The following is a 14,160-nucleotide window of genomic DNA, read 5'->3' as shown; positions in this document are numbered from 1 at the left end:
TTGTTGGTTGCTTATGTTTCAAATTTCAAAGACTTAGCATGAGAAGATGTTAAAACACCTTGGTAATTTTTATTGATTACATACTGAAGTGTATTAAATAACCTTTTGATTGATTTGTACTCAACCTACAGCAGTGCAGAATATGAGAGGAGGCAAGTAGATAATTAAAAGAGTTTAATGGGAGAGCATGAAGATAGTCACCAGAGAGAAGGCTGCAGTGGCCTCTGCAGACAAAGGGCAAGTTCTGCCTGATATAGGCTCTGATGGGTGTAGGGCTCTGTGGACTGATGCGATCGGATTTATTTTGTGAGAGTGCAGGGGATTGGCTAAACTTTTACATGCCTCAGCTTTGGCAGACATTCGGGAAGAAGCCATACAGGCTTCTAGGAAGAAGAAAGTATGTCTTATTAGGGCACAATTTTGAAGCTCTGCCATGATGTGCTGTCTCTCAGACGGGGCGGGGGGGGGCGGGGTTAACACTTTATTGTATTAAATTACCGTTTTCTCCCAGTACTGAGGACTGAACCCAAGGCCTCTGTACTGAACTACATCCCCAGCCCCCCTTTGTCCTTATTTTTTATTTTGCAACAGGTCCTGCTCAGAAACTGTTATGGCTGTGTCTAGATATCTCCCCAAAGCATTCTGTGGTCATAGGTGGGACTTTTTCAGACTTTTGGAATCTAGAGTGTGTGATGCTGGGATTAAGAGTGGCTGATTACCTAAATCAGTCCATTGACTGTTTTGGCACAATCCCTGGTACTTTGGTTACAACATAAGAGACACCGACCCTCGTCTTCTTCCTGGCTTGCTGCTTGGTGTCTTCTGCTTGCCATGAACCGTTCCACCTGTGTGATCCCGTTTGCCTATGCGCCAGCCCATTATGGAATGCAACATCTACAAGCTGTGCGCTAAATAAAACCTTCCTCCCTTAAACAGCAGCTGTGGGGTATTTTGTCACAACAATGAGAAAATAACTAAGTCAGATGGTAAATTGTCCTTGGGCTTCAACTTGCCATGCTCCTACTTCAGCTTCCCAGCATGCAAGGATTACCTGAGAGCATCAGGTGGAGAAACTAATTACAAATCAAGCGAAACCCTTAGGGCTGTAGCAAAGACCCGGAAACATTTCGGAAATACACCCAGAAAGCCGCACCTTGCCACGCCCCTTCCGGTGAAAGGCGCATGCGCATGTCCATACCCGAACTCTGCTCGGGCTCTGGGGTCCCTCAGGCTACGGGGTCTTGGCGCATGTGCATTGCCGCACGCTCCCCGGTTTCTCAGCTTGTCTAGTCAGTCGGGGACGGCGGCCGCCTGAGTGCTGAGGGGCGCCATGCACTGGGGACTGTGTGCTTGCCGGCCCGGGGCGGCGCCTCTGGCCTCGGCCCGCAGCCGCTGGGGTCCCCCATGGTCCCCGCGTCGCCCGGGACCGCTGGGTGCCGCCGCGAGCTTTCCGGTTCGGGGAGTTTCGGGGGCTGGAGACCCGGCGGCCAGCCCAGACCGCGGCCGGTACCGCGACACCGTGCTGCTGCCGCGCACCGCCTTCCCTATGCGGCTGCCGGGCCGCCGCCAGCCGGACACTGAGCTGGAGATCCAGCAGGTACGGAGGGGGCGACAGGACGACTCAGGATGACACACCCAGGCCCTGGCGACAGCCATGGCACCGGGACCACGGCCTGGCCGCCGCCTTGCGAACCCGAGCCCCAGCTCCCTTGCGTGATCCCCTTGGCGTGAGCGGTTCTGGGCCCGAGCCCCGGCACGCGGCCGTGCTGCGGAGCAGGTGCGACCGCGCGTGCTTAGGGACGGAGCCGGCCACACCCCTTGGACCGCGGCGTCCTGCAGGGTGCGGTGTGCGCGCGGTGCCTGCTGCGTGCCAGCGGGCGTGAGCGCCGGCTTCGGGTGTTCCTCCGTACTCGGCACCGCACTTAGAACTTCCCAGAGGACACAGGGTGACCCCAGTGTCACCCCAGCCCGGGGAGGCGGGGCCGTACTGCGATCCCTGCGGGTTTAGGCAGCCGCGGATCAAGCCCAGAGGCGCAGGGATGAGGGGTGTGTGTGTGGCGGAGGCTGGAGGGTGACCGGCGCGGCGAGGTCTGCTGCCCTGGAAACCACTGAAAAGTTTTTTTTTCAGAAGAACACAATCATTTATTAAAACTTTTGAAAGTTGTAACCTCACTTTCCTAGTTACTATATTTAAACAAACGTGAATCACACATGTCTTCAACTCCAGACCGCAGGCCCAAGCTCTTCAGAAAGAGAGGAAAAGCTATTTTCGTGTGTCAAGGCGAGGAATTGGAATACTGAATGTATAAAGCCCAGATTTTGCTCATGTTTTGTGCTAATAAGCAAAGTCTTGGAAGCTACCTTCCCATCACTTTAACCTGTGGTAGGATAAGTTTTTGTCTTGTTTTCTGAGGCAGCCTTACCTTACCGTGTAGCTCGTGCTGATCTGGAACTATCATTCTTCCTGTCTCAGCCTCAGGAGTTCCAGTATCACAGGCCTATACCACTGCCCCTGGTAGTAATATTCCCTCTTTGATGTCTCAAACCTTACACTGAACAGTGGGTTCTGGGTTGCAGAAGAAGGTTATTTACTTTTCAAAAAGGTTGTTAGAGAAGGGGTCTCACTATTATATGTTGTTCATAATGGCCTTGAACTTGCAGTGATCCTCCTGCCTCAGCTTCCAGCATGCTGGGAGAGAATTTATTTTTTTGCACCAGTCCACAAGTACTACAGCAAAGCTTTGAAAGGAGAATACTCAGATACGCATCAAAGAGTCTTCACCATTTACATTCCAGAGACCAACAGATGGGCTAAGAATAAGCAAGTGTTACTTGGGTGTTATTTATGGTAAGATTCTGTAGTTTCCATTGATGTGACGTTGTTCTTTTTAACCAGAAATGTGGGTTCTCGGAACTTTATTCATGGCAAAGAGAAAGAAAAGCCAAGACAGAATTTTGTCTTCATGATGGACCTCCTTATGCAAATGGTGACCCTCACATTGGACATGCTTTAAATAAGGTAATTGCAATCCATGTTATCAGACTTGTGAGAAAATATTTAATGCCTTGTAAAAAGTATGATAATTAGTAAATTTACATAATTATGGTAAAGCTTTTTATTAGATGAGCTAACTGTACTTTATTCAAAAGATGTATTTATCTTTTTGTCGTTGTTGTTACGAGGATTCAAATTCATGACCTCATGCTTGTCAGGCAGGCACTTACGTTGAGCTATATCCCTGTCAACTGTGCTGTTTTGATCTTGCATTATATGTGATCATATGAGATCCCCCTGCCTATTTTAGTACCAGCGATTGAACTTGTAAGTTCCCACTTACCATGCAAGTGCTATGCTGCTGAGTTAAATCCCCGGCCCCCATGTTAGACATTGTTAATAAGGCTAGTAAATAAATTCTGCTAATGACGTAGTATATAACCTTAAAAGGAATGAGCTAGATATATATGTACTAGTTCTCCAAATAAAAGATGTCCATATCTGATAAGTAAGGTGGAAAAGGGAGTGTTAAACCCATGTTACACTGGGTTTGGATGTGACTCAGTGGTGAGAGTTCTTGCATTACATGCGCAAGGCTCTGGGTTTGATCCCTAGCATGGCGAAAAATCATGTTATTAATTTTGTTAAAATTAAAAACAATATTTACTGCCTCTTGGTGCTTACCACAGGCAGTGTTCTTACACTGACTATATAGAAAAAGGAGGTACCACCCCCCCACTGCTAAATTTGACTGGCTTAAAAAAAAAAAAAAAAAAGAAAAAGGAGGAAGACAGCTGGGGATTTATTTAGCTCCGTGGCTCACGGGCTTGCCTGGTAAGCACAGGGTCGTGAGTTCGATCCCTAGTACCGGAAAAAAAAAAGAAAAAGGAAGAGTAACCTGCCCTATGTATACCTCAGCCCAGGCCTTGTAAATGGGGCAATATAGGGAAATTAAAAAAACAAAACAGTACCTTACTTTTGTAAATTTTAATTTTTGAACAAGGTCCTCGTATTCCAATTTTAGTCAGAAACCACAAGGATAAATACAAAGTTAAATATGAAGTTAACAGCCAAAGAGTGAATCTGGGAAGTAAATCAGTCAAATGGTCAGAGAAATGAGTGTGAAGAATCAGGAAATTTGGAGAGAGGAGGAAGGACTTGGTTCTGCAGATGGGAGCACACTGTCATGGAAAAGCTGCCCGGCTCTGCAGGGTCAGGGCTGGGAAGTGCCTGGCCTGGGCTGGTCTCGTCCCGCCAGCTCTGTATACTCAGAGAAGTGTTCCCTGGTGTTCTCTTTACGATTATTGCCGTCAGCACAGAAAGAAGAAAGGAAATTAAACCAATCATTGCCGTTGGATCTTTCCCTCCACTTTAAATTGTTTAAAGTTTGCTTTTCTGTTTCTGGAACGTTTTTTGGGCTTTTTTTTGTCTTTTTCAGACAGGATTTCACTCTGTAGTTGAGGCTAGCCTCGAGCTCACAGTGATCCTCCTGCCTCTGTGTCCTGAGTGCTGGGATTGCAGGAGTGCACCACCACGGCCAGCTTGTTTCTGGAACTTTTTAGATATGTATACTCAAGACATTTTAATCTGAGAAAAATTGTTTTAAATATATCCTCTAAGATCATGTTTATATAAGGCTTTTTTGTTCTCTTCCCCCTGCCTTTTTTTTTTTTCTTTTTTGAGGGGTTCTAGGGTTCAAACCCAGGGCCTTGCAACCACTGTATGAAAGGACTTCTTTCTGTTTTTTTGAGGTAGGGTCTGGCTGTGTGGTTTAGTCTGATCTTGAACACACTGCGTAGCCCAGGGTGGCCTTGAACTCATGATGCTCCTCCTGTCTCAGTCTTCGGAGGCTGGGATTCTAGGCATGTGCCACCCCATCCCGTGCCCCCTCTAGTTCATTTCTAAGAGGCTTGGAAATTGCAGTTCAGAGAAGGGCAAGGAGCAAGAGGTCCGTGTGATACCCTTCCTACCTCTGACCCGGGGAAGGAGGAGACTGCTTTCGGACTACTGGTTCCAGGACCTCTCCCTTGGGAAGGAGGAGGCGGAGGGAGCTGGAGCCCTGTCTTTCCTCTCCTGGGGCCCCCTGCTGTTGCAGCAGCTTGGCGTTCTGGCCTCTGGTGTCCAAATGAGAACTGTCCCCATCAGGAGCTTTGGCTTCAGTCAGGGTTGTGCCCCCTTCTGAGAGTGCCCTGCGCTCCCATCTCTGTGTGTGCTCTGCTTTCTGCAGAGTTCTGTGCTATTTCATGGCCTAATATGAACAGTAATAATAAACTGAGAGTAAAGGAAAATCCTCGTTAACTTCCATGAACTCTGGTTTTTAAAGATCAAAAATATTTCTTTAATCACAGATAGGATGGGCTACTTTTTTCTGTATTCCAGCATTATAAGCACATTAGTAATCCTGAGCATGTTTTGCACTTTGAAGTCTCATGTCGATTATTTTAGATGGAGTTTTTTAGATGGAATTTTAAAAATTCGGGTATCTGTTACTTCTGTTATAGCACATGAATTGCTATATTTAATTATTTTACAAAGTTCTTTTAAAACTAGGCTTTCTTGGTATTACATAAGAATGTTACTACATTAAGAGAAGGCCATAAACTGTGGGCCACATGCTTCATATTTGAAAGATTATCATATCTCTTTGCAGATTTTGAAAGACATAGCCAATCGATTCCATATGATGCGAGGTTCCAAAATCCACTTTGTGCCAGGCTGGGATTGTCATGGACTGCCCATTGAGTCAAAAGTATTATCCGAACTTGGTGGAAAGGCTCAGAATCTTTCACCTATGGAAATTAGAGAGAAAGGTAAATAATCTCTGTTTCTGTCTTAAAATGGTATTTGCAATCTCTGTTTCTGGTTGTTTTGTTCTTTTGAGACAAGAGTCCTGCTACATGTTCCAGGCTAGCCTAGAACTCACTGTAATGTTTCTGCCTCAGCCTCCTGAGTACTGGAATTGCAGGTGGGCATTACCATGTCCCACTGTGATCTTTATTTCTGGAAACAATTCGGTTGCTTGGCAAAGCCAGACCTGTGTCGAAGAGGCCTTCTGGTTTGCTTACAGTGAGGTCTGTTGATAGCTGCTTTGCATCACAGAATCCTCAGCTTTTGTGTATTTGACTCGGTGTAGAAGTAGGAGGAAAGATGTTCCATTGAATTCGTCAGCCTGTTAAATGTTCATGCTTTATTCAGTTGCAGTTTTAGATAGTTGTTTTCTGGATAGGGCTTGTTGACTCATTTCAGGGACCAAATTCTAAAATGCCAATGTTTTGAATTAATCTCCTACTTGGCCCTTTTCTTTGTAGATTTGTCCAAAGAAGAATCTTCTTTCTTGAGTGTTAACCTTTATTATGTTGTTAGCATCTAATTGTGAAAGACACTTTTACTTCCTTGTGAAACACGCTGCTGTTGATTTAGACTCAATTTGGTTGGTGAATTTTTTTTGGTATATAATGAAATGAGAATTAATCTCTGACTTTCCTTAAATTAAGAAGTCATAGAGGGCTGGGGATTTAGCTCAGTGGCATGAGGGCTTGCCTGGCAAACACGAGGTTGCTCGATCCCCGGTACCAAAAAAGAAGTCATAGAGAAGGCCTGGAAAGGTAACTCAGGGGTAGCGTGCTTGCCTAATGTGTCAGGCCCTGTGTCACTGGCACCAAAAACCTAAAAAAGAAATAATGGAGAATGATTTTTCAGCGGGAAAACACAGATGACTGTAATAACATTTTAACTTCGAAATTCCAATCCATTTTAGAATTTGTGGTATCTTGCGAACATGTTCAGGTAATCTGTTAAGATTTTTCCTGGTCTTGCCAGCGTGTGCGCAGGCCTGTGGTTGGTGTGTGGGAGACTCGGTTGCTCTGTGGCTCAGTGAGACCCTGTCTCAATACAAAAAGTAGAGGGTGTAGCTAAGTGCCGCCCCTATTCTTCCAGTGTTAGGGAAAAAGTCTCAGCTGTGTGACAACTATGGGTAGAGCGCTGCACGCTGACCCACACTTGAGAACTGGAATTCGGTGAGTTTGGAAGCTTCTCATCTGTCCTCTTTTTTAGCCAGGTCATTTGCTAAAGCAGCCATTGAGAAACAGAAGTCAGCGTTTATCCGCTGGGGAATAATGGCAGATTGGAATAACTGCTATTACACATTTGATGGCGAGTACGAGGCCAGACAGTTGAGGATTTTTTACAAGATGTATGATAAGGTAATAATGTTTTTTTCAGTGTGTTGATGTGTGTGTGCCATTTCTGCTTTTATATAGTGTCTTTGTCTCTTATAGGGTTTGGTTTACCGGTCTTACAAACCTGTGTTTTGGTCTCCCTCATCAAGGTATATGCGTGTTCCTTAGTGCTTACAGGGCAGAGATGTGTGAAGCTTGCATGAGCTCATGTTTAATACTTGTAACCCTCAGGACTGCCTTGGCTGAAGCAGAACTGGAGTATAACCCAGAGCACACCAGTCGTTCTGTGTATGTGAAGTTCCCCCTGCGGACACCTCCCCCGAAGCTGGCGTCTCTGCTCGGTGAGTTGTGTGTGTCACACTGACCCTAGCACACTGACCTAGCCCGGGTGGGATTGCCACGTTTGCCAACGTCCCGCCGCTTCTTCCCACAGACGGCTCCCCCGCCGCGAGTGTGCTGGTGTGGACCACGCAGCCCTGGACGGTCCCAGCCAACCAGGCCCTGTGCTACTCACCACAGTCCAAGTAGGGTCACCGTTCCACGGCGTGTTTATCTGCAGATGAGGTTCAGTCCCTCATTGGTGTGACCCTTATCCTCTTGGAGTCTAGCGAATTATAGCTTACTGTGACCAAGTTAGTGTGTTCCTGTAGACTTCGTTAAACTTTGATGATTCCTTTTCAAGAATCCTTATTTGCAGCTTTTGGGGAAAATGAAGCAAAAGGATAAAGTATGGTGCATTTTGGAAATAGTATGTTTTGATCTTTTAAAAATGTTTTAGGGGATGTAGCTCATGGTAGAGTGCTTGCCTAGCATTCATGAAGCATAGGGGTCAGTCCCTAGTACTGCAAAGAAAACAGAAACAAAGGTTTCAAAAAAACGTTAGTAGTACTTACATACAGTAGATCCTGATGGCATTCCTCCTGGGGAGTTGGTAATCCATATATATAACATGTCTTCATCCTTTTACTTCCTCTTTCTTCTCTGCATCTACTTTTTGATCTTGATCTAGTTTTTCTAAAACAGTATTTGAAACTAAAATGTAGTTCTGACTTTGCTTCTATCATCATAATTGGTAATTTTCTGCCCACGTTCTCTGTTAGGTATGCTGTTGTGAAGTGTTCCACTTCCGGAAACCGCTACATAGTGGCCGCAGATAAAGTAGCGCCTCTTGGTTCTACTTTGGACACGACATTGGAGGTTATAGCAACATTTTCAGGTGAAGATTTATAGGTTTTTCAAAGCATCAGTCATCAAAATACTGATTTTTTTTATTTTACTACTTCATTGAACAGCAATAATCATGGATCGAAACAGATACTATCTCTGCCTTTCTAGAATGGATTTTATGTTGATTACATGTTAAACATTTTTGTGTATTACTCTCAGAATTTTCATAGCTAGTTAGGTAAGCACTCCGAACTCATTCTTTCAGATACAAGCCAATTAGAACCAGAAACAACCATCACAGACTCGAAAGTTCTTATAGCAAAGGCCGGATGTCGGAACCCATCTGATCCTAGTTTAGGTACTGTCAGAAAGTTATAGGAACAGGTGTTCTTTGTTATCTTTACTCCATCACACCTTTGTAATGTTCATTTTATTTATTTATTTTTTTGAGACGGTCTTACTTATAGTTCAGACTGGCCTTGAACTTTGTAGCCCAGGCTGGCATCGAACTTGTGGTGATCCTCCTGCCTCAGCCTATGATCCAGTCACCTCTAAAAGTCCTGCCTGTGAGTGCATGAGGCTTTGGGGACATCTAGCTAGAAAGCATGACACAGCTAACATTTGTATGTGGTATTTTCTTTCCAAGAAGATATGAATTAATTTCTTACTACTTTGAAATATTTTGGGGGATGGGACGTTTGAGGGAGAATGTTGGAGGGTAGATAAAGTAAGTGTTGGTATAAAGTGTTGGTATGGAGGAAAGCTAGATTAAATTTGCTTTGCTTTTCCTACAACTTTATCATACTTATTTATGATACATCTTTATGTATCATAAATACATAAAGAGCAGAGCATGAGGTTAGGGAGTTGGTCTTACTTGTGAAACTTGCAGAAAAGCAAGTGAAAGCAGATTTCTCTGGATATTATTGTTGACAGTTTTCTTCGTTAATATCATTATGATTTATCTAGGGAAAGAAAACACCAAGAAGTATTCAAGTTTGTAAATAACTGGGAATAAAATGCCAAGCCAGTTAAGCTGAACAGCACTGGGAGTTCTTTTTTTTTTTTTTTTTCTGAAAAGGGAGCTTCATGAAAATCATAAAGGAATCTTTTGGTTTTTCTCAAGCCTTTTATACCATTGTGCTGTGTCAGCCTAAAGTTAGCAACAGGTTATTTTTTAAATATTTTTTAATTTTTTGAGATAGGGTCTTGCCCTGTTGTTCAGACTGGTCTTGAACTATGTAGTTAGGTTGGACTTAAACTTGCTGTGATCCTCCTGCCTCAGCCTCCCAAGTGCTGGAATTACAGGGAGTCACCACCATGCCCACTATCCACAGGTTAATAAGTTAAACATCAGAGTTAAGAAGAATGTTTTGTTCTTTTGGTGACATGAAGGAGTTACCTAGCTATGATTACTAAATGTGGAGAGACCTATCATGGCAGAGGAGCAGTTCTCTGAGAATGACATTTTACAAGCAGACATGCTGTGGTAACATTCTGTGGTATGCAGTGAAGACCACCTTGTGGGCAGGGCCTGAGCTTCAGGGATTCTGAGCAGTGAGTGCAGGCAGACTCAGGACACAGGTGGATCAGCCAATCGATCGATCGGTGCTTCTGCCCCGTCTGGGAGTTACTTACAGATCATGTGGTAGAAAGATTAGTTTGTGGAACCCGAGACAGCAAAGGGAGGAACAGTAGTGGAACAGGAAACCGAGGCGATGACACGTGTGATGCACAGTGTTATTGGGGGAACTAGAATTGTGCAGGCCATTAAAGCTGGAGCAGACCTGCCTTAAAATTCAGGTTTCATTAGTTTAGGTCATGTGGTCCCAGACACTGCTAAGTGTTCACGAAGTGAGGACGTGTGCGGAGCTTCTGGAAGCTCAGCAGCCGATGGTTACTCACCATTTCCTGCCCTTAAGAAGGCAGAGCAGCGAAGGGGTTGGACATTTCTGTCCATACATTCCAGAATTTACATGGCAGTGCATGAATTAAGAGACGCACCGTTGCTCTCTGTTGCAGCAGCAGGGAGCAGGTGAAACTGCTAGCAGTGTTATTTACTGTGGGCCAGGTGTTGTGCTAAGTCTGCATGCTGTCCCCGCAGCCACGCTCTGAACTAGAAACCGTGGTCATCTACCTTTGAGGGACCCCTAACCCTCAGAGAATGGTGCAGGGGAGAAGGCGAGCCTCACCTCTTTTCTGAGGTTCTGCACTTTTAATCTGATGCTCCGTTGATAAGCGTAAAGTGGTAGAACCATCATACAGGACCACCCATTGTTTTTGGTATTCTGAGGCAGGTCTTATTGTTTAGCTCAGGTTGCCTCTACCTTGGGATTCTCCTGTCTCAGCCTCCTAATTACTGGGATTATACCAGCACGCCCAGCTATAAGAACATTCTTAAAGTGATTTTCCTTCTTTGCAGGTGTAGATTTGGAAGATGGCACTTGTAGTCATCCGTTAATTCCAGATAAAGTGTCACCTCTCTTACCTGCGACTCACGTGACCATGGCAAAGGGCACAGGACTGGTACACACGGCCCCAGCACACGGCATGGAGGACTACGGGGTGGCCTCTCAGCACAGCCTGCCCGTGGTACTGCTGTCTTCCTTGTTAATCTCGTAGGATGAAAGGGACCAATTCTGAGCTTTCCATGACTTGATGTTAAGACTTTGCCTTTCTAGTGAAATTGTGCGGTGCTTAGGTGTGTGTGAGGCCGCAGGTTCACTGGTTCATGCTAATCAAGAATTCTCAGTGTTAGCAGGGAACCCCACTGTGGAGTGCGGGTTGCAGGGGGCCCTTTTTAAACACACACCTCCCTTACTTGGCCGTGCCCCTGTCCTGTGACTGTAGATACGCCTTCCTCACACATCAGGTTTGTGGCAAGTGTGCTGCGCAAATCTCTTGGCGCCATTTTTCATCCGCACATAAAAGTGTTAGCTCCAGGCTATTTTTAAGGTAAGGACAGGCTTTGTCTTTTTGGACGGAAAGCTTGTGCACACTCAGGAGCCTGCATAACTTTTATGTGCTTTGGGCAACTGGAGAATTCATGCGACTTGCAGTGCTGTGATGGCTGGTTTACTGTGTGGGCTGTGGCTGAACCTGCAGCCTCTCTGAGCTCTGCCTCCATGTTTTTCCCTTTTTCTCTGTTTCTCTCTCCTTCCTTCCTTTGCAGGACAGGGATGAACCCAGGGCCTTCACACTGAACTGCATCCCTGGCCCTTTTATAAATTTTTATTTATGTTCTGTATTTATCTTTTTCAAGACCTGGTCTTCCTATGTAGTACAGGTTGGCCTTGAACTGTGTAGCCTGGGCTGGTCTTAAACTCATGGCAATCTTCCTGCCTCAGCTTCCCCAGTGCTGGGATTATAGGCATGTGCCACCATGCCTGGGTATTTTATTCTTTTTAAAAAATTGTAAAATTTGTCTTATTTTTTAATCTAAACATAGTGAGATTTTATATTTATTAAAGAAGTACAGAGTACTTTTTTTTTTTGTTGTTGTTGGTGCCAGGGCTCGAACTCACGACCACCCCCTTGCCAGGCAGGTGTTTATGCTGCTGAGCTAATCCTCAACCCCACAGATACTTCTTGCATCATAAGACTTGGCCAGTAAGAAGGAGAGAGTACAGTCTGTCTCTATTTTGAGAGAGGGTCTTACTGAGTCACTAAAGGGCCAGCTGGACTTCACTTTGTGCCTAGTGCTGGGGTAACAGATGTGCGCTGCCTTGCCTGCTGCCTGCTGTTGTTGTTTTGGAAATGTATGTTGCTGTGGATAAATCCGAATCTATAGCAAATATTTGTTCAAATAGCAATCCAGTGTTTAAACAGATACCTGGTACCTTTCCCCTGTAGAGCTTGGCTTACCTGTGCTTTTTTTCAAGTAGTAAGTTATATAGACAAGGTACTTTCAGTCCCCCAAAAATGGCAATTAGGCCTGGCTCAATAGAAAAGAGCAGCTTTGTTTTGTTTTTACCTAAACAATCCTTTAACTTTGTTTTATTTAATTTTGATCACTTAGTACATTTTTTCACTTGGTTAAAATTTGAGTTTCATGGTGTACTGCTTGTGCGTTACCCTGACTATAAATAGAGACCACATAAAGACCTGCAGCGTATTTGGTTACTTTCTGTTAGTAAGCCTTAGGCACACACTGTGAAGTACGTTTTGCCTCTGACGGTGAGCTGGGTGGCTGGTTTCACAGGGCCTGAATGAGAAGCCCCACACTGTCGGTGCAGGCAGGAGCCTGTGCCAAGGTGTTAGTGCACACACCCCTGCCTGAGGTGGTGTCCGATGGGCTGTCTTGCCCCTTTATCTTCATTGTCTGCATAACTTTCTAGGATTGCTCGGTGGACGAAGGAGGGACTTTCACGGCTGCCGCAGGTCCTGAGCTCGAGGGCAAGGCTGTGCTGGAAGAGGGGACAGACATGGGTGAGTCTCGCGCACCAAGAGCTGAGTGCGTTGTCTGAAAAGCAGCGGGCAGCAGCCTTGCCCCCTCTTCCCCCCACTCCATCCTCACACCTTTTTATTTTGTTTAGAGAGGTCTCATGGCTCGGTCAGTGACCAGGTTGTCCAGACTGGGCTCAGAGTTATGATCCTCCTGCCTCAGCCTCCCCAGTGCTGGTGATACAGGTGTGCCCAGCACACCCTTATGTTTTCAAGCAGAACAGAAGCTCTGATTGTTTTGTTTGGCCGCGTGGTTTAAAGTGGAGTCTGGGGTTCCATCTTTTGTTCAGAGCAGCACATCAGGACAGGCAGCAGGGCGGGTGCTATTTTAACAAAGGTGAGCTCTGGTTTGGGCCTGGATGGTGCTTGTGTCCCCCACTGCCTGTGTGATGTGCAGAGATCCGGCCCTTGCAGACCGTGTGTGGATCAGTCCCTTGTGGGCCTCCAGTCTTGATCATCTCTGACTTTTTTCATGCGTATGGAGACCAGATGCCTGGAACTGCTCTCCGCACACACTACAGGGGTCAGGATGTTCGGGGACACAACTCAGCCCTGTACCTGGTTGCCCCTGAGTTCCTGAAGAACATTTCCAGGTCCTGCTGTGAAGACTGTAAGTCTGAATTCCAGGTCTGGAGTTCTGTGTCTTCCGGCCAGCGCTCCTGTCCAGCCTGTTGAAATAAGTGGCATCTCAGAGTGTGCTAAGATGTACGGTCCCAGCTCTGCTTTGCCAGGAGGCCTGCAGGCTGTGGTCCCTGAGGAATGTGGCTCCTCCTGCTGGCCCCTATTGCCCAAGTGTAATTTGTAGGATTTTCACAGTGCCTTTTTTTAAAGATGGGGCCTTGCTACATTTCCTTTCCAGTCCTCCTGCCTCAGTCTGCTGTGTAGCTGGGATTACAAATGTGCACCATGGAACCTGGTTTTCATGATACTTTCTGTGACTGACATAAAACGTTTTGGTAGTTATAAAGATGCTGCAGCATGCGAAGAGTCTGTTGAAAGAGGAAAAACTGATCCACAGCTATCCCTATGACTGGAGGACCAAGAAGCCCATTATCATTCGTGCCAGCAAGCAGTGGTTTGTGAAGATCTCGGACATCAAGCCCACGGCCAAGGTGTGAAAGGCGTGCTGCCGGGTCTTGCGGAGGGGCCAGAGGGGTCAGCAGGCTTGGCGCTGTTTCCTGAGCTTGTGCTGGTTCAGATCTTAGAGGCTCTTGGGCTTCAGCCCTCATCCACGTGTGGAGGACGAGGCTTCCTCATCCCCAGGTGTCCTGTCCAGCAGAGTAGTGGAGAGTTAGGGCAGAACCCAGGCCCCAGGCTGCCGTCCCTCTGTGAGCTTCGGCTCTGTGACCCCTCGTTTGCCAAGGGTGATGCCTGAGT

The 14,160-nt window shown here is 46.0% G+C and overlaps 1 protein-coding gene and 1 pseudogene across 1 annotated transcript in view; both read left to right on the top strand.

Annotated features, from left to right (window-relative positions):
* Window positions 1-1,169: 1,169 nt before the first annotated feature.
* Window positions 1,170-14,160, top strand: part of Iars2 (isoleucyl-tRNA synthetase 2, mitochondrial) — a 34,589-nt gene continuing 21,598 nt past the window's right edge. Inside the window, exons 1-11 of the mRNA XM_063236692.1 lie at window positions 1,170-1,597; window positions 2,897-3,019; window positions 5,646-5,805; window positions 7,049-7,197; window positions 7,273-7,322; window positions 7,405-7,514; window positions 7,607-7,697; window positions 8,274-8,389; window positions 10,763-10,932; window positions 12,678-12,768; window positions 13,744-13,895. Of these exons, the coding sequence (XP_063092762.1) occupies window positions 1,331-1,597; window positions 2,897-3,019; window positions 5,646-5,805; window positions 7,049-7,197; window positions 7,273-7,322; window positions 7,405-7,514; window positions 7,607-7,697; window positions 8,274-8,389; window positions 10,763-10,932; window positions 12,678-12,768; window positions 13,744-13,895 (1,479 nt within the window). The 5' untranslated portion in view covers window positions 1,170-1,330. The remainder of the gene's footprint in view (window positions 1,598-2,896; window positions 3,020-5,645; window positions 5,806-7,048; window positions 7,198-7,272; window positions 7,323-7,404; window positions 7,515-7,606; window positions 7,698-8,273; window positions 8,390-10,762; window positions 10,933-12,677; window positions 12,769-13,743; window positions 13,896-14,160) is intronic.
* Window positions 3,663-3,778, top strand: LOC111758220 (small nucleolar RNA SNORA51; annotated as a pseudogene).

The sequence above is a fragment of the Cavia porcellus genome, unplaced genomic scaffold, assembly GCF_034190915.1.
Source record: "Cavia porcellus strain 051 isolate PalLab524CR breed Dunkin Hartley unplaced genomic scaffold, mCavPor4.1 scaffold_26, whole genome shotgun sequence".
Taxonomy (NCBI): Eukaryota; Metazoa; Chordata; class Mammalia; order Rodentia; family Caviidae; genus Cavia; species Cavia porcellus.
Note: the sequence above shows the minus strand (reverse complement) of the source record. Positions and strands in the feature narration are given on the sequence as shown.